The following is a 24769-nucleotide window of genomic DNA, read 5'->3' as shown; positions in this document are numbered from 1 at the left end:
TGTCTGTAACTCCAATTCCAGGGGATCCTCAGACAGACATACATGCAGGCAAAACACCAATGCACATAAAAATAAATAATTAAAAAAACTGTAAAGTTCTTAGAGTTGAGGAGTTGTATATGTGTGGGTATTTGGGTTGAGTTGCATGTGATATATTAGATTGCATGTCAGTATGCTGAAAGAGGTAAAATGTTTAAAACAGTAGGCTGCACATACTTGTAATCCTGGTGCCTAGGTAGGAACATAATTTCATGTGTGTTTGATGCTAGCCAGGACTACATAGCAAGGCTTTCTCAAGAAAAAAAAATCTCTTTTGTTAATAAATTATTAAACTAATTGCTTTAGTGTATGTAGTCTGAAAGCTACTGCTATTCTTTGGATTAGCTAATCTAATTTGCCTCCTAGTCCAAAAATATATTCTATAAGTAACAGTTAGTGCTGTTGCCTCCTTGGGCCACTGATTTTAGAAACTCTTTGAGTTGTGGTATTTTGACTGGGTTAAGATGGTATGGTAATGCTAAAGCATTCTGTAGTTTGGACACATTGACTTCTGATTGCAATGACAGCTTTGGAAAAGCCCTTAATAATCTCACCAATACCTTTTTAAGACTATTTTTTTAACCTTGACTTATAATCACTAAATCTATAATAAGGGCCAACTTTTGGGACCCCATGAGGAAATATGTTTTTTAAATAGCTCAGTTAAAAATGCTTTATTGGTGTATATTCATTGCAGAAGGTGTTAAGCTTCATGAAAATAATTTCTTCCAACTATATCATATATTTAGAACATATTCACTACCCCAAACTTTTCCTTTCTCCCTTCTCCCACTTTTCCTCTCCTCTGAGTGTCCTTGCCCCTAGTTCCCTATGCTTTCATGTCTCATATACAGGACATACCCATACACACACACACACACACACACACACACACACACACACACACACACACACAGAGAGAGAGAGAGAGAGAGATATATCATATATTGTATATCATATCAGTCTATCTATCTGTCTATCTATCTGTCTATCTATCTGTCTATCTATCTATCTATCTATCTATCTATCTATCTATCTATCTATCTGTTCATGCATCCATAAAAAGACACAAAGGAGGAAAAGCCTATTTGTCCTTCTGAGTCTGGCTTATGTCCCTTAATAAGATTTCCAGTTACACCCATTTTCTTGTAAATGGCATCATTTCATTCTTTTTTATGACTGAGTAAAAAGTCCATTGTGTAGATACACATTTTCTTTATTATCTGTTGATGGGCACCTAGACTGAGTCTATAACTGGGCTGTTGTAAATGTGCTGCAGCAAATTTAGATGTGCAGGTGTCTCTGTGGTGTGATGACTTGGACTCCTCAGGGAGTGGTAGCTGGATCGTATGGTAATCCTCCTTGTAGTATTCTGGGGGACATCCTTACTGATTTCTAATGGTAAGATCAGTCTCTGTTTCCACTGGCAGTGTATAAGGGATCACTTATCTCTGCATCTTTGCCATCCTTTGTTGTTGGGTTTCTTTGTGAGAGCCATTCTGACTGAGCTGAGATGGAATCTCAGTGTACTTTGATTTCCATTTCCTTGTTAGCTAAGGATGCAGTTTTATGTGTTTATTTGCCATTTGGTTTGGTGGGTTTCTTTTCTTTTTTGTCTGTTTCTTTGTGTGAATATGTATGTTAAGTGTGGTTTGTGCTGTGGAGTATTACTTATAACTATGTAAAGATGTGTTACATTTGCTTATGTGTGGAATATTTAACTATGCAAAGATATTACATTTGTTTATGCTGCATTTGTTTAATTATGGAAAGATATGTTGCTGTTTTATATTGCCTGCCTAAGGCACCTACCTGATTGTTCTAATAAAAAGCAGAATGGCCAATAGCTAGGCAGTAGAGGAATAGGCAGGGCTGGCCAGCAGAGAGAATAACTAGGAGGAGGAATCTAGGCTGGAGAGAACGCCTGCTACAGGCTTGTATCTGTATGTGTTTGTGCATGTATATGCATGTGAGTATAGACCAGAGGTTGACTTAGGGTGTCTTCCTCCATTACAGTCCACCTAATTTTTGAGACAAGGTCTTTCACTGAGCCTGGAGCTTACTGTTTCAGCTTGGCCAGCAAACTCCAGGGTTCCTTCTGTGTCCACTTCTCTAGCACTGGGATTATAGGTATTTGATGTGTTCGGTTTTTTGTATGTGTGCCAGAGATTCAAACTTAGATCCTTATGATTGTGTGAGAATCACTACCAACTGGGCCATTTTTCCAGCCTGAGTTCTTTATATGTTCTGGATATTAATTCTCTTCAGATATATAGTTAACAAAGGTTTTTTTCTCATAGAATTATATATTAACCATACTTGCATTTCTCTTATATATACTTATGAAGTCTTTGAGTATTCTTATCTGTCTAAATATAAAACAATTTCTTTTAAAGGAATTTTTACCATTCGATTGCCCAAGGAAACTCCTGGCCAGCATTTTGAGGGGCTGAACATGTTAACTGCTCTTCTGGCCCCAAGAAAATCCAGGTCTGCCAAACCACTTGTGGAAGAAATAGGTATGTTTACCATAGTTGGGAGCAAATGAAGATAAGTAGGAATGTTTGTAATATTTTGTGTTTCTAGGGGAAGAGGCTTGGGCCTAGAAAATTGGATGAAAAAAAAGTTCAAGAAAAGAAAAAGGGAAGGTTCAGGTTAATGTGAAAATAGCTTACCTGGTATCGCAATTAGAAGTCATAACTGGTAGTGGACCAGTAGACAACTCACATTTTTTTTTTTGGTCAATTAAAACTTTGAAACGTTGTCTTATCAGAAGTGTATAGTTGAAAACATTACACAATACAAATACCTGCTAGGTCACAAACTGTAGTGTTTATTTATTTCCAATATCCCAGGAATCTCACCCATGCTCTTCCCAGGTACTGTGTCCTGTTCTTTCCCAGACCACCAGTACCCTCCCCTTTGCCTGATTATGATTTGCGTACATAATTGTTCCATAGAGTGTGTTCATTTTCATCTGGCTTCTTTTTTTTTTTTTTTTTTGGTTTTTGGAGACAGGGTTTCTCTGTGTAGCTTTGTGCCTTTCCTGGAACTCACTTGGTAGCCTAGGCTGGCCTTGAACTCACAGAGATCCGCCTGGCTCTGCCTCCCAAGTACTGGGATTAAAGGCGTGCGCCACCACTGCCCGGCCTTTCATCTGGCTTCTTACACTCAATATTCTTTATGAGGTGTATCTATGTTACAGCAGAGGTCTGTATATATATCTTCATCACTGTATGATAGATGGTTTTGTGAGTTTATACCTCCTACTGTTGGTGAACCTTTGGGCTGGTTCTACTTTTTGGCCATCATGAGCAGTGGAGCTGTGAATATTCTTCTCTATGCCTTTGGTGCACAATGGTAGGCCTTTCCCCTGTAGCAACTTCTTCCTCTCATTGTACCCAGAGCCCTCTGTATTTTAAGGAAAAAATTTATGTTTAATACATTTAGGTGCTTCTGGTGTTTCTGAAGAAGGAGCTGACGACGAGGATTCAGATTTTGACTGGGAAATTGAGCAGACTCCCTATGAAGAGGTCTCAGAAAGTGCTCTGCAATCACAGTGTCACTATGGATTTGGAAACCTGCGGGCCGGTGTGGTTCAGCGGTTACAGGTATGCTGTCCTTCTGGAAGACTGTGGCACACAGGGTGTTTCAACTTCATTTCTGCTTACCTGGGGCGTTTTTAAGGTAACATAGTGTCTGTAGCAAGCAGGGTCATACAGCTGCCCATTCTTCCCTGTCCAGCTTGCTGCTGTCCTTAGGGTTCTAGATGGGAACAATCTAGATCAAATACAAACAACCTCTCTCTCCTGGTGCTTCTGGACAACCTCAAGGAAGCAGGATACATCTAAGGGATGTGTTAAGTACTAGGGTGACAGAATTTTCTGATGAGGATGAGCCTGGGAGCTTTTGGTTTAGTTTCGCTTGTTCTGATTTTAAACTTAATGGACAGACAGACAGACAGATGAGATATAGCTCAGGTTGTCTTTGAGCTTGTGATACCTCTGCTTCAGCCTCTCCTGGGATTGCAGGTATGTGCCTCCTCTAGATTGTGTTTGGGTAAAATTGTTCAGTTCTTGTTGCACAGTAGATAGTGTATTCTGCTTATTCTTGGTGGAGGTCAAATGTAAACTCTCATTTGAGTGCTGCTTAGGAAGTTTTGGATTTTGCAAAACTATGAGATGTTTTGAATCTCAGATTTTCCCATGAGTCGTGCTCAGATAGTAAAGGTGTATCTGAGTCTCTCAAGAAAAAGCCAAGAGTATTCATTCTGGTTGTACTTCTGTCTCCATTTATATTGGGGATACTGTGATGATCACTGACCACATGTAAATTGTTCTCTCTTGGTAAAATGGGAATGATTTTGCTAACCTATTCTGTAAATTTATTGTGAAAATGTCGTGAGATACTATAAACATACGAGAAAATTCTGCAAAGTGTTGGACACTATAAAAACTCCTCTTAAAACACTGAAGTTACTCTCAAGATTCCCACAAAAGAACAAAATTGGCATTTGCTCAGCAGCAAATAACCTGAAGGACCATGTCCATGTGAACAGTTGGGCACTTTTCTGCAGCGTATGGTGAGCCCTCTGCCGCTCCTGTCTCTTGTTTCTCTGGTGATCTCTGAGGTACTTAGAATACAGTCAGCTTCACTCAGCTGTGGCGAAAACCAAAGTGAGTAGGCCTCAGTTTTTTGGCCAACAGTTAATTTGTGATCATTTTATTTGGGGTTAGCCTGTCCAGAGTTATGAATGAAGGCTAGTAAATGTCATACAGGCTAAGTCCAGAATCTTCATTCAGGTTGAAAGTGCCCTTGTCCAGATTGCTAGTAGGGAAGATCCCTTTGAGGGCTTTGCTTACTTGTTTTGGTGTTTGGAGACAGTCTCACTATGTAGCTGGCCTTGAACTCAGTATCTTCCTGCCTCAGCTTCCCAAATGTACTAAGTGTGACCACTTTGAAGGGTTTCTTTTTACTTAGAGAATACTAGAAGACCATAGTTTGGGTGAGGCCAAGTCCCTTTTAGGTCACAAGTTTTTGTATTTCTTGAAAAGCTTCCCAAAGTTATTTAGGTTGCTTTTAAGTAAGCATTGTTATGAAATACTCTTTGTCTTTTTGATATAAGGTCTTATGTATCCTAGGCTGTCCTGGAACTCAGTAAGTAGCTAAGACTGGCCTTGAACTCCTGATTCTCCTGCCTCCCCTTTTCAAGTCTTGGGAACACAAATATATACTAGGACACCTAGATTTTATTGTGAAAAGTGGTGCTTTGAAACATAAAAGTTATACATACTCTTGGGAATAACATGGTATTTCAGGACATGTATGTATGTAGGTACTTTTTCTGTCTGCATGGTGTAACTAAAGCATGAGATACCTATATACTTGCCACCCAGCTTAGGAAAGGAAGTATTAGTGTAGTTAGGATGACCTGTCCATCCCTTTATGATTACATCATCTCTTTCCCAGTCAGGAATGCTGAGTTTGTTTATTTAGTTTTACTATCTAAATTGCTAAACTCTTTTTCAAACTTTAATAGCGTGAACATTGTTTTCCTGAAAACTTGTGCTCCCATTCCCTCATTTTCGAAGGAGCACGGTACTGGAGCAAGTGGACTCCAAGTGTTTTATCATGTAAGTAGTACACTACTAGCAAGAGAGGCTGGCCACCCCATGCACAGAACACTGGAATCCCAGACACTCTCAGAACTTCCAGTCTCCACATATGTTTAATTTGGCACCAAAACCTTATCTGAAACAATATAGTTTTTGTTCTAGTTTTTCTTTCCTTTTTTTTTTTTTTTTTTTTGTTTCTGAGACAAGTTCTCACTTTATAAAGCCCAGGCTGGCCTGGAGTCAGTATGTAAATCAGGCTGGCCTTGAACTTTTGGTGATCCTTCTGTCTCGGCGTCTTCAGTGGTGAGATGACAGGAGTAATTGACCAGACCCGGCTGGTTCTCCCAATATGTTTTAAATTATTTAATTAAAAGTCTTTTTATTTTTGTGTTTGTGTATATGTGTATGACTCATGCATGTGACTGCAGGTGCATTTGTATTCTAGCATGCACATGGAGCTCAGAGAATAATTTTTGGGATTCATTTTTCTCCTTGTACCATGGGTTCTGAGGATCAAACTCACGTTATCAGGGTAGCACAGTTCCTGTCGCTATGATAAAATATCTCGACCAAAGGCAACTTAGGAAAGAAAGAGTTTATTTGGACTTAGGGTTCTAGAGGGAGGGTCCCTTATGGTCTAGGGGAGGGCATGGCATGGTGGCAAGAGCAGGAAGCAGGTTATTCCATTTTCTTCCTTCCACACAGGAAGCAGAGAGAGGGAACTAGGAGTGGGAAGAAGCTATACACTTTCTCACTGTTTCCTCTTATACGGCTCCACATCCTTAAAGACCCATCACCCATCCAAACAGAGCTCCAGCGGTTGACCAAGTGTTCACATGTCTGAGTCAGTGGGGGACCTTTGCCATTCAAACCACCACACATGGCAGGTGCTCTCACCAACTGAGCATCTCTCCAGCCCCCAGATGTTTGTAAAGGTGTTCTAAACTACATCCTTAGTGTGTGTCTGAATTATTACTGTAGAAGTAGTCATGTGCTTGGACAGAGAGTGCTCCCGCAGCCTTCTAACACACACTGTTAAACACCGTGAATGTTTCTGAATACTCTTGCAATCCAGAGAGAGTCTGAAACCTGAAGCCACCAAGTTGGGATTTATATGGATCTCTTCTGAGCACTGTTCTTGCGTCAGCCCAACAATACTGGTTCCTCAAGGCGTCTTTACTGTTGTGTCTACACTTTTTACCAGGAGACAAATCCAGTAAAAAGCTTTAAAGAAATGGGATTTCTTACACAAATTAAATTTGAGGGCTATGGTGTTCTTTATAACATTAGGAATTAATCAGACTTTCGGGAATCCTAGTAAGGTTGGTATGTTTTATCGAGTGTGTTTACAACCGCTCTGTTTGTGATGGTCACATCAAGTGGCTAAAAATGACCAAGTAACATAAACAGTATTGCCCTTTGTCTTTAGTGAGGAGGCTAGAGATGCTCCTAGAAAAGGTTGTCACACAGTGAGAGGATTCAGAACATTTATCTCATAATACGATTTAAAAAATTACTTCTAATCCTGTTTTCTCACAATTTTAGTTTCTCTAATTTCTGCCTTTGAATCAAGACACACCCAAAACATTTGTTCACTACTGGTATATTGCCAGTATTTCCCTATTCTTTTAAATGAAAGTAGTTGTGTTTTCTCTGATAATAAAAGCAATGTGCTAATTTAAAAAATGTAATACAAAGAAGAAATAACGTCTTCAGTGAATAATTTAACCCTTTACAAGAATAATCCTGTCTCCTTTTAAATGAGTTTGCAAACTTCTGTATTTTATCTGATAATGAAAATATTATTGCTGAAGCAAATTCCCTTTCACCAACCCTTCCCACCCCTGTTTCCCATGTACACACACACACACACACACACACACACACACACACACACACACACACACGATTTCTTGCCTTTTTTTGAAATCTCTGCCAGCCACCAGGGCGCCTTTGGAAAACTGCCCTGGCTGCTCAGAGTCAGGGCAGCACAACAAGCTGTTGGCACTGGTGGCTGCCAGCAGCCGCAGTCCTGGAGTCTCTGGGCACCATCCCAGCCAGCCGTCTCCTGAGACAGCCTTCATTGCAGGATGCCAGGCCTTCTGGCCCTTGCTTTCCTTTGGCTGCTTCAGGGACTTGAGGCCTTTGTCTCCAGGAGACGCACTGGCCAGATGCATACACAGTTCATTTTCTTTCCGGCTTGGGTCCTGTTTGATCTGTGATTTAAGTGTACACAAGCCTGGCTTAAGTCTTCCATGACCTTTTCCTGGCAGTGTTCATCTTCAGATCACTTGGGACTAGTGACCACAGCAATTCTAAAACAGAGAAAAAGGAATTCTTTCCTTCCTGCTGAAGTTAATTCTCTATTCTTCCTTTCCTTGGGTTGATTGGTGCCTCCGACTTTTTCTTCTTTTGTAGTGCTGAGAATTGAATCCAGGACCACATGCATGCTAAGCAAGTACTCTACCACCAAGCAGCCCTCCAGCCATGCCTTCCTTTAGATTCCAGTCTGATTTTGTGTATTAGCTTTCCATTGTTCTTACTACAGTAGCTTATAGGAGCAATCTAAGTGAGGAAAGATTTTGCTTCATGTTTTCTGTCCATCATGATAGGGGAGGCATGCCAGATGAGCATATTCATGGTGATGATAACATGTGGCAGAGGCTGCTCACATCTCAGAGGACCAGGAGGCCGAGTAAGACAGGAAGTAGATGGGGATAATAACCCGGAAGGACTTGCCTCCAGTGACCTACTTCTTCCAGCTACGCCACACCTCCTAAAGGTTGTACAGCCCCCAACAACCTTTGGGGGTAGTATCATGCTACTCTATGGGAACAAATACTGTGCAGAGCATGTGAAGGACCTTTCACATTCAAAAATTTACCTCTGCTTCTTAGTTTGCTTTAGTTTCTTTCTTACTTTTTTTTTTCCTTTTTGAGAGGGTTTCTTTGTATAGCACTGGTTGTTCTGAAACTCGCTTTGTAAATGAGGCTGGCCTCAAACTCACAGACATCCACCTGCCTCTGCCTCCCAAGTGCTGGGATTAAAGGCATGCACCACCATAACCAGCTGCTTTAGTTTCTTATTAGGGTCCAGTTTGAACAAGGCCCTGCTATGTATGTACATAGAACAATGCAGGTGGGGTTTGCCCGGCTGGGAGTAGTCACGTGGTGTGATCTCTCTGCTGCATTGCTTTGGTGGCCTTGAATCAGTGTACTAGAGGGGAGCGGCAGCGGGGCTGGAAAGTGTTACTCTCTTATTCTCCAGTTCAGCCCGTGAGGTTGGGGACTGTCTGTGTGCTCATTATTGGATCTCTGTTCCAGCAACCAGACCAGTCTACAGCCTCTGCACTGTGTACTCGGTAGTGATCTCTTTCTGACTGCTAGGTATACTGTTCTAGTTAGGGTGACTGTTGCTGTGATGAAACACTATCACCAAAAGTAAGTTGGGGAGGAAAGGGTTTATTTGGCTTATACTTCCACATCTTAGTCCATTGTTGAAGGAAGTTGAGACGGAAACTCAAATAGGGTAGGAACCTAGAAGCAGGAGCTGATGCAGAGGCCATGGAGGGGTAGGGTGCTGCTTACTGGCTTGCTCCTCATGGCTTCTCAGCCTGCTTTCTTATAGAATCCAGGACCACCAGCCCAGAGATGGCACCACCCACAAAGAGCTGGGCCCTTCCCCATCAATGACTAAGAAAATGTCCCACAGACTTATCTACAGCCTGATCTTATGGAGGCATTTTCTCAACTGAGGCTCCATTTTTTCTGATAACTATAGTTTATGTTAGCTGGGCGGTAATGGTGCATGCCTTTAATCCCAGCACTCAGGCAGCAGAGGCGGGCAGATCTCTGAGTTCGAGATCTACAGAGTGAGTTCCAGGGCAGCCAAGGCTACACAGAGAAACCCTGTCTTGAAAACAAAACAAAACAACAACAAAAAACAAAACAAAACAAAACAAAAAAAAACAACCCAAAAACATCCAAACCAAACCAAACCAAAACTATTGTGTTAAGCTGACATACAATTAGTCACACTACACACTGAGAATGCTGTGAAAACAAAAGTAGACTAGACCCCTCCCCGCATTGAAACATTCTATGGAGAAGACAGATAGTCATCATGTAGACAACTAATAAGCTAATGGCGATAGTAGCAGGTGGAGGAAAACTGTGGTATGTGAGATAGGGAACTGTTGTGACTAGGGTGCCCAGAGGTGGCCCCTTCAAGGATAGGACATGCATGGGGTTATGATGAGAAGGACACTGTAGATGCAGAGGGTTGGAGTGGAGACAGATGTGTATGCTCCAGAAATGACAAGAAGTCTAGTCTGTAACTCTAGGAAAGGCTGGCATTGGTTTGAAAGGCAAGATGGGCTTGATGATGTAGAGCTAGGAGTCGAGGTTCCAGGATTCCATTTATCTGCTGAAACACCGTTTTCTGTCAGTCCTCACAGATCATAGCCCATTCGTGACCTTAAGTCTGTCCAGGTGCAATAATTAATTGTTCCTCTGCCCTCTCCCCCACTTTAATTGCTGTTATCAAGTAAGGAACCTGAAGTGGAAGGAGGATTTGTGTTTTCAGTAGGAAGCCAGTGAGTAACAGGGAACAGCCGTGGAATGGAGACAGAGAAAAGTGAATCTGACATTAGTGAGTGTATTTAGGCCTGTATTATATTAATACAACAGCATGTGGCTCCGAATGCCACCCCTTTCCCCAAGAAGAACAAAAAGGCATCCTGTGACTACCTGTCCTGTGAAGATTTTACATTACATGGCAGAAGAACTTTGCAACTGTGATTAAGGACGATACCAACAAGGATTTTGTATGTGGCCGACTCTACTCACAGAGGGAGGAGATAAGGCCACGTGATGCATGAGAGGAGCTGAGGGAGGGATGGCATCATGCTGTGGATTTGCAGTCCAAGGGAAAGCAGTGGTGCCCACAGTAGTATCCGACCCAGGCAAGGCCTGTGGGTCCATTATACTGCCTGCCCTCCCAAGGCCCTTGTCCACATGTGCCCTGTAGACCTGAGGCTGGAGTTAGGAATTCCAGTGAGGAAATTGAGGGGAGGAGGAAGAACCGATGCTGTATTTCTGGGGAGGAGATGTTCTGGTGGATTCAACTCCAGAGGCTGCACGTTTTTCCCATGGAAACTCTGCTGCGTGCTTGTTAAGTTCTTTGCATCATGAATGTTCTGTTTCAATTTATAATGAATTGCATAAACTTGAGGACTGCCCTGAGACTCTTAACTACTATTTATAATAGGATTCCTGTAGGAAAATGCATTCCAAGTCTCCAAAAAGTAAATTGCAAAGGAACTTTGGAATGTAAATTTTATGTTTGTGGACAGCCATTGGTCTGGTTGTTGCCTCAAATGTTTGTATTTGAAAGTATTAAGATATTCTAGTTGATCCAGTGGCTTCCAAAAAGGTCACTGGATCCCTTCGTTATATTTGAATGTACTTAGGTTAAGAGCTCCACGCCGTATGGTAAGAAAGAAAGAATTTATTTTCCTTTTAAACTTCAGAATCTTATTTATTTTGTGTGAGTGTGTGTGCCTTTTTACATGCCATTGTTTACAGGCGGAGGTCAGAGATGAGCTTTTGGGGCAGTTCTCTCCTCCACCGTAAGGGGCTTGGGGGTTTGAACTCAGTCAAATTACCCACTCAGCCATTTCTCTGGCCCAAGAGGTTTTTTGGAAATTATGGTTATGTAGGGAGATTGGGTCCTTATGACTCCCCATAAGTTAGTATAGCTTACTTTAATAATCTTGCATTCTGACCATCAGCTTTAAAGTGCTCTCATATGAGTACTTCATTTTCTTTTTTTAATGACATAAGAAGTGAAGGGACTTGCTCAAGATCCTAGGGCTCCTGACTTCAAAAGCAACTCTCCTTTGTCACTCTGTTTTCTTTTTGTGTATGTGTTCCTCTTACAAATCTTCCGGAACAGTTCACGTGCACAGCTCTCCAGGTTACTGCCTGATTTCTTTCCCATTACATCCTTCCTGTTTCTTCCAGTTCTGTGCTCGCACCTGGAGTTGATAGTAGATGTGGGAGGAGACAGAAGAAAGCCACAGTTGGGGGAATGTTTTGGATTGTAAGAGGTTTCTTCACTTCACAATTTCTGTGTTTATCTGTTCTGTAGAATTCTGCTTGGGAAACATGCTACATGTTCATATATGCACATCTTGCTTAAGATAGGTGGTGATTCTTAGGATTAGATTTTTAAAGTTCCAAGTGGAAAATCAAAGACATCGGAATTACTCATAAACATTCTTTAATTAATTAATTAATTTTTTTATGAATGTGTGCCTGTGGGAATGGAGGTCAGAGGAAAGCTTCATGGAGTCAGTCTTCTTTATCTATCTCTGTGTAGCTTCCAGGAATTGAACTCAAGTCATCAAGTCTGCACAGCAAGTGTATTTACAAAGTAGACTGTATAGGATTTCGTTTTTTGAGCTAGACAGTAGGAAGAAAGCCACGTCTCTCTGTAGATGTTGGATACTCAGACCTTCCTGTCTTCAGGAACTTTCAGATCTCCAGGGCTAAAAAGGAAAATGAATGGAGAATTAAATGTTCCTGTATGTTTGTAAGGGTTTATTCAATTCTGCTTTTTGTGTTAAACATTTTAAATAAATAAATATATGTGTGTGTGTGTATGAGCACATGCACACATGTGCACACATGCACCTGCCACAGCATGGTGGGAGCTGTATGCTACAGGATGTGTATGGAGTCATGATGACAACTTCTTGGAGTTTTCTCCCCTTCTACTTTATAGGTTCTAGGGATGAGGTGATCAGGCTAGGTGGTAAGCCCCATGATCCTTTGTGCTGGTTAGTTTCTTTTATGGATTAAAATGGGTTGATTTATATGGAAGTTTCTGGCAGAGTCTATAGAATAGTAGATTCAAACAATTATAGCTTTTTGTTTGTTTGATTTTGCTTTTTGTATTTTGAGACAAGGTCTCATTGTGTAGCTCTGGCTGGTGGGACTTGGCTATGTAGACCGGACTAGCCTTGAACTCAGAGAGATCTGCCCACCTCTGTCTCCCAAGTGCTGAGAGCAAAGGCTTGCACCATACCTGTTTGTTAGATCTGAATTTAAATATTACAAGCTGTTTCATACTCTAGTGATCAGGCAGATTTCTCCATGTTTTGGTGTTCCTCCTCCCTTCCCCCAATTTGGTATATATATATATATATATATATATATATATATATATATATACACACACACACACACACACACACACACACACACACACACACACACACACACTTGGTTTTGTGAAGCAGAATTTCTCTGTAACAGCCCTGGCAGTTCTAGAACTCTCTTTGTAAACCAGCTGGCCTTGAACTCATAGAGATCCACTTGCCTCTACCTCCCAAGTGCTAGAATTACAGGTGTGCTCCACCATGCCCAGCTTATTTTATTTATTTTTATGTGTATTGGTGTTTTGCCTGTGTGTGTATCAGTGTAAGGGTACCAGATTCCTTGGAACTGGAGATAGACAGTTGTGAGGTGCTATGTGGGTGCTGGGAATTGAACCTGGGTCCTTTAGAAGAGTAGCCACTGCTCTTAACCACTGAGCCATCTCTCCAAACCCCCTCCCCCCATTTGATTTTTAATTGCTAAAGATTGGAGATGGTGTTCATTCTTGTTATGGTGTTTTTAGGATGAACTGAGTGAGGTTATTGATATTAAGGATCCAGATTTCACTCCTCTGACTGAACGAAGGCAGAAACGCCTGGCTGCTGAGCTGGCCAAATTTGACCCGGATCATTATCTGTGAGTATTATTAACTTTTGTGGCAGTTTAATAGCTATTTAACACTTCCTTAATTTTTTTTCAGAATCTTTGAGTATATACATGTGTTTGTGTAGTTGTGCGTACATGTGTACATAGAGGCCAAACCTTGACAATGGGTGACTTCTTCAATCACTCTGCTTTATTTCCAGAGACAAGGTCTCTCGCTGAATACAGAGCTCACCCATTCAGCTAGGCTGGCTCATCAGGCCTGGCCAGTGAGCTCCAAGAATCCACCTATCTCTGTCTTCCCTGCTTTGGACTGTAGTGCTGGGAGGGTGCTGGGGACCCGAACCTGGGTCCTTGTGTTTGCATAGCAAGCACTCTCCTGAGTGAGCCATCTCTCAGCCCCTCAGTGTCCTAGACATAGGCGCTTTAGATCCTGGAGTTAGTGAAGGCACTAACCCTCATTCACATTCCCCTAACCTGTGATGGCTGTACTTGGGTGCCTTTGTAAACTTGCTACTTAGTTTACACCAGCAGTGGAGAACTCTTAATACTCTTTAGCAGTTTCCTCACCAGACTTCAAAACATCAAAGTCGGAGAGTATTTGTTTGTACTTCTTTCAGTAGAATTTGTGTCATGGTTATTTGTGCATGTAAATGAATACGTCTTGATTTCCATAAGAATCCAGGTCTACACGTGCTATATTTCTTGCTAGTCTGGGATCCTCCTAGAACATTTATCTGCAGTGAATAGATGGTTGCTCTCTGTGCTGTATGTTCCACTTGCATCTGTTGCAACCTTTGCTGTAATCAGAACTATATCTGCAGAAGGAACTTACCAAAGCAGGGATGTGCTGTCTCTTACTGGCCAAGATAGCAGCACTTTTTTCGCACTTCCACTGGGCATCTGAATACCTCTTCGAGGGTATGTGGAGAATGAGTGTAATTTATATATTGATGTAGCTCTCATTTATTATTTTTCCCAGGCCCTGGGCCAGTGATTTCAAAACTGTTACCCATATAACTATAATCACTGCTTCCCCATATATTTATACAATGTTTTCAGCTTATCAGGGTTATTTCATTTCGTTTTCACAAGGAGGAAGAGGTGAAGGGACTTGCCCAAGGTCACACTACTACTAAGTGGGTTGGGTAAAACTTGAAAAGAGGCTCCGTTTATCACTCTGTATTTCCGCTTTATGTACACTATTCCACTTTAACTGCCAATGCTCTTGTGATTAACATTCTCTCTCCTGTGACCCAGTGGGATACTAATTGGAATGGCAGAAGTGAATCTTGTGATGTGCAAATGGAATGAGTGATGTGTGGTGATGAGTGGCTGAACTTCCAAAGGGAAGCTGGGAGAGAGAGGGTGGTGGTATACTGTGGAGGACATCTGAGAGACTCAGCTCTATTTAGACTGCCATTTCTAATTACTTTTATCTCTTCAATGGTGGTTTTAAAGGTCCACTGAAGAGTAATTTGAAGGAACCCATTTAGAATCCTGCTGAATATTTAAAGTAGAAATTTCATTGTCAGCAAATTTCTCAGCCAGTATGAAAACAGAATGAGCTTTCCAAGGCTGAAATTTCATGTGGGAGGGAGTTTAATTAGAAGAACTGCCTAGAAGACTGTGCCTGCGACCTGAGAGGATTAGGATATTGGGATTTATAGTTGGCAGCAGGATAGTCTAAGCAGGCCCTGTTTTCCTCCATTTCCTGTGCAGCGTTATCCGGAAGCTTATTTTCTTTAAAAAAAAATTTAAACTATATTTAAGAGAGAGAGAGAAGTGTGTGAGGTGTGTGTGTGTGTGTGTGTGTGTGTGTGTGTGTGTGTGTGTGTGTGTGTGTACGTACACGTCATAACACATGTAGAGATCATAGAACAACTTGCAGGACTTGCACGTCCCACCGTGTGGGTTCCCAGGGATTGAACTCGGGTCGCCAGGCTTGACAGGTGCCTCTGCCCACTGGGCCGTCTCACTGGCCCCAGAGGCTCATTTCCTTTAGTCGTTTTCATGGACTGTTCTTTCTGTTTCTTAAGGAGTGGTTCTCAGTGGAGTGGTGATGTCAGGTTGTGAAGGGACTTCAAGAAAACGAATGTGATTTTTACCCTAAGCAGGACAGAGTGAGGCTGAACTGCCTGTAAGGAGGAATTTATACATTTCAAAGTGAAGTCTAGCTACTTTTGGGTTGTGACTGTTCTGAAATCTGTTGTAAAATCAGGGTCTAATGCAGTTTGATTATTCTTTTAGGATGTTCTGCAGCCTGAGCAAGTGCTGTTCGTGGTGATTTATAAATCTCATTGTTCCTGATTCTTCTTTTTTTAATCATTTCTTTTGGATATTATGTTAGAGTTTTTTATTTTATTTATTTATTTCCTCATGTGTGTGAGTGCAGGTGTGTACATGTCATCACGTGTCTGTTGGGACATTTTCAGGGTCTGGTGCTTTCTTCTTCCACCATGGCTCCCAGAGCTGCTGCTCTCAAGTGAAATCTGCCTCCTCCCACGCTCGGTTGCCTTTGGCTTCAGACAGAGCTTCTCTCTCTTAGCGTGCTATCCAGTGTTCTCTGACCTGGACCCTGCTCCTCTGTCAGTCACTTTCACTCTTCCTCGCCCATGCTTTATCCCCAGGCAACAGCTGATGTCTGCATGTCCACTGCTTCTCATGTACTTCTTCCACGCATGCTTGCCCTTTGCTCACCTTTTCTCTCCCCTGGCTCAGTCCGTGAATAACTGACCTTCAAGGCGGTGCTCAGATGTCACTTTCATAGATAGACCTTCCACCTGTGGCTGGGGGAGGAGGATGCCCTCCTCAGTGCTCCCCTGTGTAGCACACTTTTTTCTTTTAATAAAAACATATTGTGTTCTAAATGCCTGTGTTAAGTAGTGGAGCCCTCGTGGCGGGTCGTTGCTCATACTGTGGCTGTTGGTGTGTGGAGGACATTCAGTGAGTGAAGTGGCATTTTCAAATGTGAGATAATTGATTGTGGAAGTAGATGGTTAGTCAGTCACAAACCATGTTCACGCAACTCTTAATTCATAGACAGTGTAAAGATAAACCATTAGCTGGGTCTGATGGTGCAGGCCCACAATCCTAGGTACTCTCGAGGCTAGGGCAGTAGTGAGGACTATGAAGAAGCAAGTGTAAGGTTTAAAGATCACAAGTTCAAGGCCTGATTGAGCTATTATCTGAGTCCAAAGCTATCTAGGCAACTTAGTGAGACTGTCTCAAAATGAAAAAAGCATTGTAGGGGTGTAGGGCTGTAGTTTAGTGGTAGAGCACTTGCCCAGCATGCATGAAACATGAGTTGATCTGCAGTACAGTGTAAAAATGGAAAACAGAATAACCATCACAGTTTGGATTCTTGGAATGGTATCTGAGAATTTTTATTCAGAATAATCAGTTTATCATTTTGGAGGGTTGTATTGGGGTGGTAAGATGAGGTGGAGGTGGTTGGGATGCTGTTCTAACAAGCCAGTTTACATTGCTCTCATGAGCGCCCTCTTGAGGTGGGCTCCTCTCCTGTGTCCTCAGTGCTTCCTGTCCTACTCTCTCCCGGGCTGGTTCTTCTGCATGATTCTTCCCTCTTCCTTAGTCACAATACTTATGACTTTGCCTCCCGCCAGAGTATCAGACTTGTGTCCAGCTGCCTGTTGGATAGCTGTATATTTATATGCCCTAGATGGACACATCAAACTTAACCTGCCTCAGGCAGAAGCTATTATCTCTCTCATGCCTTTCAGCTTCCTGTGGCTCTGTCTCCCAGAGGGGCACTGGTGTCCCCTGCATTGTGGAGCCGTAGTCCTGGTCATTGCTTTGACTCAGAGTTCCTCAGCTTCTACTTCTTGAGGACCCTGCCTTCTGCCTATATGTCAGATCCACCTACTTTGCTCCCTGTCCCCTGCCACCATCCTGTTCTGGCACAGTTTCTGCTTCTTTAGAATTGCCCCTCTAGGATGTGTGTGTGCCCTGTGTTCAGTGACCTTAGGGGTAATTCCTGTGTAGCTTTCAGGTGTGTCCATCCTTTATCTTGATCTTGATATCTACCCATTACATTATTGTGTTGGGTCTGATTGATAGCTACTACTCTGGGGTGTCTGCAGCCTGTAGGCCATGGATCAGACATATCTGGAAGGTTATTGTTATCAGTATCTTATTTTCAACTTATCTTGGCAGTTCTTCAATATGATCCTTGTTTTCTAAGTATTTCTATTCTTTGAGCTCAGGTTACTCTCTCGTAAGCCTGTTATTTTTTTAGATTTTATTTTCTAGTTTAAATTATGCATCCATGTATGATCTGTGTGTGGGTCTGTGCACAGGGATGCAGGCCTGTAGAGGGAGGGGGATGCTTGGAGCCGGAGTTCAGGTGTATGTGAGCTGCCTTGAATTCTTAATCGTCTTTCAGCCGTTGGTTGAAATAGTGTGTCCCCCAAGGCCCGAGAATGTCATGTCACCTTTGTTTTGCTGTGTCACAGCATTCTGCCATACTTGAGTCTCTGGTAGGACTATCAATTGTATGGGGCCAGGGCAGTCTGTATCTAGAGCCCGGAGGAAACCTAGTGACCAACATGGAGCTTGGAATATGGTGCAATGTCATTCCTTTTTTCTTCTTGATAATTTTTAAATTTTTTTTTTTTTTTTTTTTTTTTTGGTTTTTCGAGACAGGGTTTCTCTGTGTAGCTTTGCGCCTTTTTTTGATTAGGATATAATATATCATTTTCCCCTTTCCTTTTCTTCCTCCAACCCTTCCCTGTCCTTTCCCTCTTGACCTCTCTGATACCGTCCTCCTACTCTCTAATTTCTTCGATTGTTATTGTCCGTCCCCCCCCTCCAACCTGTTGAGTTCTGTTTAGTGTTGCTTCTGTATGTGATTTTAGGGCTGATCGTTTTATATTGGATAGCCACTCGGGGGCTCATCCCTGAGGCAGACTAATTTTCCCCTCCTCAGTCGTCGTTAGTTGCCTGTAGTTCCTTGTCTGGGGTGGGGCCCTGGAGATGATGTCTTCCACTTTAGCATGTCTCTTAGTGTCACCATTGTCTGGGTCTTGTTTAGGCAGCCATATTGTTACAGTATCATGAGTGTGGCGTCCCTCTCATCTCTAGGAGACGCAGTGTCACAGCAGACTCTCTGGTCTTGTGGCTCTTAGTCTTTCCACCCTCTCTTCAGCATGTTCCTGAGTCTTGGGTGTAATTGTGTCCCTTGGGGATAGGCACCCCACTATCAGTTGTTCGTATTTTGGCAGTTGTGATTTTCTGTGATGCTTCCCACCTGCTGCAGAGAAAAGTGTCTTTGATGAGGGCCAAGGGCCACACCGACCAGGAGAGAGGGTTTGTGAACCCCGTACTTGCATGAATGAGTCAGGCAGTTAGTAGGTTAGCACATTTCCCCTTGCGCTTGCTTTTCCACACTCAGTTCTTAGAAGCAGCTCACATTCTGTTCGGTGGATGGATTTGTAGTAGAGCCTACATTCCGAACAGGTGGGCCTGCTCCCTAAGGAGGAGGGGCACTTCATAAGAAAACAGAGTTGCAGGGCTGGTTTATTGGACTGCTGCTTTATCCTAGTCTTGTGTGCCTTGTGCACCTGACAGAAATGGATAGTAAATATTTTTACTTTAAGATAATAGCTATTCAGTTTCATCCAGTATGTATTTTATTTCCTTGTACGTAAAAATAAACTGATTTTAATTTTTTAAAGATTTATTTAATTTAATCCTTATGACTGTTTTGCCTGCATGTATGTATGTATACCACATATGTTTCTGGTGCTTACAGAGGTCAGAAGATGTTTGTTGGATCTCCTAGGTTTACAGGTACTTGTGAGCCACAATGTGGGTGTTGGCAATCAAACCAAGGTCCTCTCCAAAAGCAATGAGTATTTTTAACCACTGAGCCAATTCTCTTGCCCCCAAATGCTTGTGTTTGTTAAGAACTTTGATTCTGGAGTAGGACTTGAGTGGTTCCACATTTAACTGAATTTACTGAGGTTTTTTTTTATATTTATTTATTAGTTTTTTTGAGACAGGGTCTGTCTACATAGCTTTCACTGTCTGATAATTCACTGTGTAGATCAGGCCAAGCTTGAACTCACAAAGATCTACCTGCCTCTGGCTCCCAAGTGCTGGCATGGTGTTCACTGCCGTGGCAGGATTTGTATCTTTAAGTAAACTTCTTATTAATTTTTGTGTGGGTAGTTGTGTAGGGACGATTTGTACTTGTCACAGCGTGCATGTGGAAGCCAGGACAACTGTGGGAGTCGGTTCTTTACTGCCACCATGGTTCTGCAGTCAGACTCAGGCAGTCTAGCTTAGGGGCAGGCGTCCCTATCTGCTGAGCCATCTGACCAGCCTCTTACTGCTGTTTTAGTCTTAGCTAAGATATGTCACTTTTCTGGGCCTCAGTTTCCACCCAGGTAAATGAGAGCTTCAGTAGTATTCTTCTCAGATGGTAATGCTGGGAGGGTGGAGGGAGTCATGAGTGCTGTGTCTGCAGCACACCTCGGTGGAGGGAGTCATGGGTGCGGTGCCTGCAGCACACCTCGGTGGAGGGAGTCATGGGTGCGGTGTCTGCAGCACACCGGCCGCTCGGTGGGGTCTGCAGTCTTTCTGATTTTGAAAAGACTGCACTTTCTTCATTGAAAAAATGAAGTGTGTGAGGTCATAAAACCATGAGTGCTTATGACAGCAGTGGACTCGGTGAATTTCTAGTCAACAGAAGTACACATGGGAACTTCAGAAAGGCTTAGACTTGCTGTTCTTCCCCAGGAATACTAGTTTTCAGCTTTGAAGGCAAGATCATGAGATTTCTGAATGTGTCCTTTAAGAGGAGCTAGAGTTGTATTTTGAATGTAATTTTCTAGTTAAAACTGAGAAAGTACAGGAAACTCCCAAAGACTAGGGTACTCTGATTTCTACAAAGGTTGTTTTCATCTTTTTTCATAATTTTAAATCAAGGAGCAGCTAAGATTAGCATAGCTAAATAAAGTAGCTAGCATTTTAGTAAAAAGTTTTCATGCTGAATAGTGTGTTTCAGTGTGTGTGTGTGTGTGTGTGTGTGTGTGTGTGTGTGTGTGTGTGTGTGAGAGAGAGAGAGAGAGAGAGAGAGAGAGAGAGAGAGAGAGGTAACACAAATATTAAAAGATATTATTAATTAAAAAAACAAACCCAGAGCCAGATATTGGGGTAAATTCTGAAAGATCAGAGAGACAGAACAAGCCACAGCCAACCTCACCTTACCATCTTCTCAGTTGATCCTGTTTCCTCAGACTGAAAGCTTCTGTGTCCTCATCCAAATGGATCTCAGCTGAACTGCTGCTAAAAGCCTAAAGCTTAAGAATACTCTAGTTCCTGGTCCTCATGCCTTGTATACCTTTTTGCTTCCTACCATCACTTCCTGGGATTAAAGGTGTGAGTCACCATGCCTGGCTGTTTCCAGTGTGGACTTGAACTCACCACGATCCAGATGGATCTTTGCCTCCCAAGTGATAGAATAAAAGGTGTGTGTGCCACCATTTACTGGCCTCTATGTCTATCTAGTGGCTGTTCTGTTCTCTGACCCCAGATAAGTTTATTAGGGTGCACAATATATTGGGAGACACAATATTGAGAGAGAGAGTGTGTGAGTGAGTATGTGTGAGAGAGTGTGTAGTTGGAATTTTCTCCAGTCCCACTTGGGCCCGCAGCCACTCAGACCCAAGTAAACACACAGAGACTTATATTACTTATAAACTGTATGGCCGTGGCAGGCTTCTTGTTATCCAGTTCTTATATCTTAAATTAACCTATTTCTATTAATCTATAAGTAGCCATGTGGCTTGTGGCTTACCTGTACTTCACATCTTGCTTCTCATGGCGGCATCGGCAGCTGGCAGCGTCTCCTGACTCAGCCTTCCACTCCCAGAATTCTCCTCTCTGCTTGTCCCACCTATACTATACTTCCTGCCTGGCTACTGGCTAATCAGTGTTTTATTTATTTATCAATCAATCAATCAATCAATCAATCAGAGCAACACATTTACCGCATACAGAAAGACATCTCCAGCAAGAGTGTGTGTGTGAGAGAGTGTGTGTATGAGAGAGAGTGTGTGTGTGTGTGTGTGTGTCCCCGTCCATCCATCCTCAGCCTCTTTGTGGCAATGCAGTGTCCTGAATCATCTGCTCATTTGTTTGCTTTTTTGCTGCTGGGTCTGGAAGGTCATTCCTTTATCCTAGCATTACTGAGATCTGTGCTGCTCACACACCCAGCATTGGCTCTAGGCTGCAGTGCAGTCAGTGTTCAGATTCACTCAGCTCTACTGCAGTAGTAGGAGACCGCAGGGTAGGACAGCTCTTCTACGTGCTTTCTGTGGAAAAGATCAGACATGACCACTGTTCCTTTAGTCAGGTCTCCCTTTGCTGTATGGGATTAGTAACCATAAAGTCAGCACAGCACTTGCTCTTCTCTCAGATTGTGTGTTGAGTTGATGTAATCTCTACTTCTGGGCAATTGTGATAAATTAAGATTATAAAAAAGAAGGAAAGAAAGCCAGTGTAATCTTATGTAACAAACCCATTGGTTTTTGAGCAGAGCTGACTTCTTTGAAGATGAGGCAGTTGAGCAGATTTTGAAGTATAATCCCTGGTGGAATGATGCACATGCAGAGATGATGGCCTCGTTGGGAAAGAGCCAAGAGCATGGAGACAATGCTGCATTAGGTAAGAAACTCAAATCATGTTTTCATTGTGATCATTTGTGATTTCTAAAACTCTCATCGCGTGCCCAGCCACTGCCTTCCATGTTGTGTGGCATCTGATTTTACTTTACTTTCTTTGTGAAAATGGGATTTTGGTAGCTAATTCCGCCTGTGTGTTTGCCTTTCTTTGCTGGTAGATTTGAACTGTGAGGTGTCATAGCCTATGCTGCTTGTACAGGTCCCAGGTCTTCATCTGTGCTTGAAATTCCACACTAAATCATTCAGCTTTTGTTTGTTAGAAAGTTCTTTTTTTTTTTTTTTTTTTTTCGAGACAGGGTTTCTCTGTGTAGCTTTGCGCCTTTTCTGGAGCTCACTTGGTAGCCCAGGCTGGCCTCGAACTCACAGAGATCCGCCTGCCTCTGCCTCCCGAGTGCTGGGATTAAAGGCGTGCGCCACCACTGCCCGGCTGTTAGAAAGTTCTTATGAAATACATTTTACTTTAGACTCACTGGAGTCCTTTCAGGTTTTGAATTGATTTATTTTTGGAAAATTAAGGATATACATATGACACACATAACATTCATAGTTGAAGAATCTGCTTGAGAGATATGACCATGCGCCTGTGCTGAGGATATGTGAGTATAAGTAAGGGAGACCCAGACTCATTCCCTCGCTCTAGTGAATGAATTAGATGTAGCCTGTTTATTTTCAGGCAGTGGTATGAGGAAGCCAGAATAGCTGTCTTTCCATCATAGTTTCCAGAGCATGGTGAAAGCGTTTGTACATGGAGAATGCTGAGGTGGGAATATGGCAAGCTACAAGAGGTGACTGTCCCATGTGAAGACAAGCATTACCAGAGTCCTTTCTTGGATGCATATGTTCTCATCATTGGTCCAGCACAAGCTGGTTGTTCTAGGTCTGTCTAGTAGAGTCCTAATGGTGTCATTTAGATAAGAGCAGGAGTCCCATGTTGTCTGATAGGCTAATTGGGCTTTTCTTTATATACTAAAACTAAATTTCAGCATTTAATGAAATGAGTACATACATAAGAATATATATTCTAAAGAATCATAAATGGAATATAAACTCTCCTTTCATGGAATATAAGTTTAAGGCATGTTACATTTGTTTATGCTATGGAACATTTAATAATGCAAAGATGTGTTGCATTCTTTTATGTTGTATTTGTTTAACTCTGCGAAATTGTGTTACTTTGCCTGTCTAAATCACCTGATTGTTTAATAAAGAGCTGAACAGCCAATATGAGGCAGGAGAGATAGGCAGGGCTGCTAGGCAGAGAGAATAAATAGGAGGAGAAATAGAAATCTAGGCTTGAGAAAAGGAAAGAGGAAGGAGCAAGAAAAAGAGGAGAGGAGGATGCCAGGAGCCAGCCACCCAGCCACACGGCCATCCACAGAGTAAGAAGGAAAGAAAGATATAATAAAGAAATAGAATAAAGAAAGGTAAAAAAACCCAGAGGCAAAACATAGTTAAAGAGAAACAGGATAATTTAAGTTAGAAAAGCTGGCTAGAAACACTTGGCCAAGCTCCTGGAGTTCAGTTGAACAGAGGGAGGAGGGATTATAGGAACAAGGGTGGTATAGATCATGATGGGAAAAACCACAGAGACAGCTGACCCAACCTAGTGGGAGCTCACAGACTCTGGACTGACAGCTGGGGAGCCTGCAAGGGACCATACCATGCCCTCTGAATGAGGGTGACAGTTATGTGGCTTGATCTGTTTGTGGGTCCCCTGGCAATAGGACCAGGACTCATCCCGGGTATATGAACTGGCTTTTTAAAGTCCATTCCCTATGGTGCCATGACATACTCGGTCTTGATGCAGTGGGGGGGAGGCGCAGCAGGGGCTTGGTCCTGGCCCAGCGTGGTAAGCCAGCCTGTGTTAAATACCCAAGGGAGGCCTTACCCCTTGTGAGGAGTGGGTGGGGGTAGGAGGGGGGGAAGTGGAGGGGGAATAGTGGTTGGTATGTAAAATGAAAAGAAAATTTTAATTAAAAAGAAAGAAAGGAAGAAAATCTGGCTAGAAACAAGCCAAGCTAAGGCCAGGCCTTCATAACTAAGAATAAGTCTCTGTGTATTTATTTGGGAGCTGGGTGGCGGGCCCCCAAAGAGTTTTAAAAAAAAAAAATCCAACCACACTTTCCCTCTTCCCCAAGTTTCTCCTCGTAAAAGCAATTATTGTTAACAGTTTTGCGTGTATTTCAAATTAATTTATTTTTGTGTTGACCATCAAACCCAGAGCCTTATATATACTAAACAGATACTTTACTGCCAAGCTGTGTCCCTTCCCCCAGCTGTATTCCTAGCCTGGGGTGTTTTTAAAGTACAGACACCACATCTAAATATTTGTTTTAAGATGCTGTACACAGAAGGCGCTGTGCCTGTGATCTTACCGTCTTCGTTCTGGGTTGTCCTGTAGGATGAAAATCTTCCACATGAGCATACACAGACCATTCATCTGTTCTTGTACATGAAATCGCTGGCTGCTGTCTTGTGTTATATTCCCCACGATTGGGGAGCATTCGGGCTGTGTTGCTGGCAGTCGTTTGGGGTTTAGTTACTGCCCTCACTGCTAGTACAGGAGCTGTTTCTACCTCAGTCTGACTGAAGTAGTTATGGTCTCTTCTGGATCAATAACTAAAAATTACCATCAAGCAGTCCA

At 42.4% G+C, this 24769-nt stretch overlaps 1 protein-coding gene across 1 annotated transcript in view; it reads left to right on the top strand.

Annotated features, from left to right (window-relative positions):
• Shq1 (SHQ1, H/ACA ribonucleoprotein assembly factor) overlaps positions 1-24769 on the top strand; it is a 111315-nt gene that overhangs the window by 3520 nt on the left and 83026 nt on the right. Inside the window, exons 3-6 of the mRNA XM_028872708.2 lie at positions 2436-2558; positions 3490-3650; positions 13338-13450; positions 21981-22108. Of these exons, the coding sequence (XP_028728541.1) occupies positions 2436-2558; positions 3490-3650; positions 13338-13450; positions 21981-22108 (525 nt within the window). The remainder of the gene's footprint in view (positions 1-2435; positions 2559-3489; positions 3651-13337; positions 13451-21980; positions 22109-24769) is intronic.

This window comes from Peromyscus leucopus, chromosome 3 (assembly GCF_004664715.2).
Source record: "Peromyscus leucopus breed LL Stock chromosome 3, UCI_PerLeu_2.1, whole genome shotgun sequence".
Classification (NCBI taxonomy): domain Eukaryota; kingdom Metazoa; phylum Chordata; class Mammalia; order Rodentia; family Cricetidae; genus Peromyscus; species Peromyscus leucopus.
This window is presented reverse-complemented; position numbering and strand designations above follow the sequence as displayed.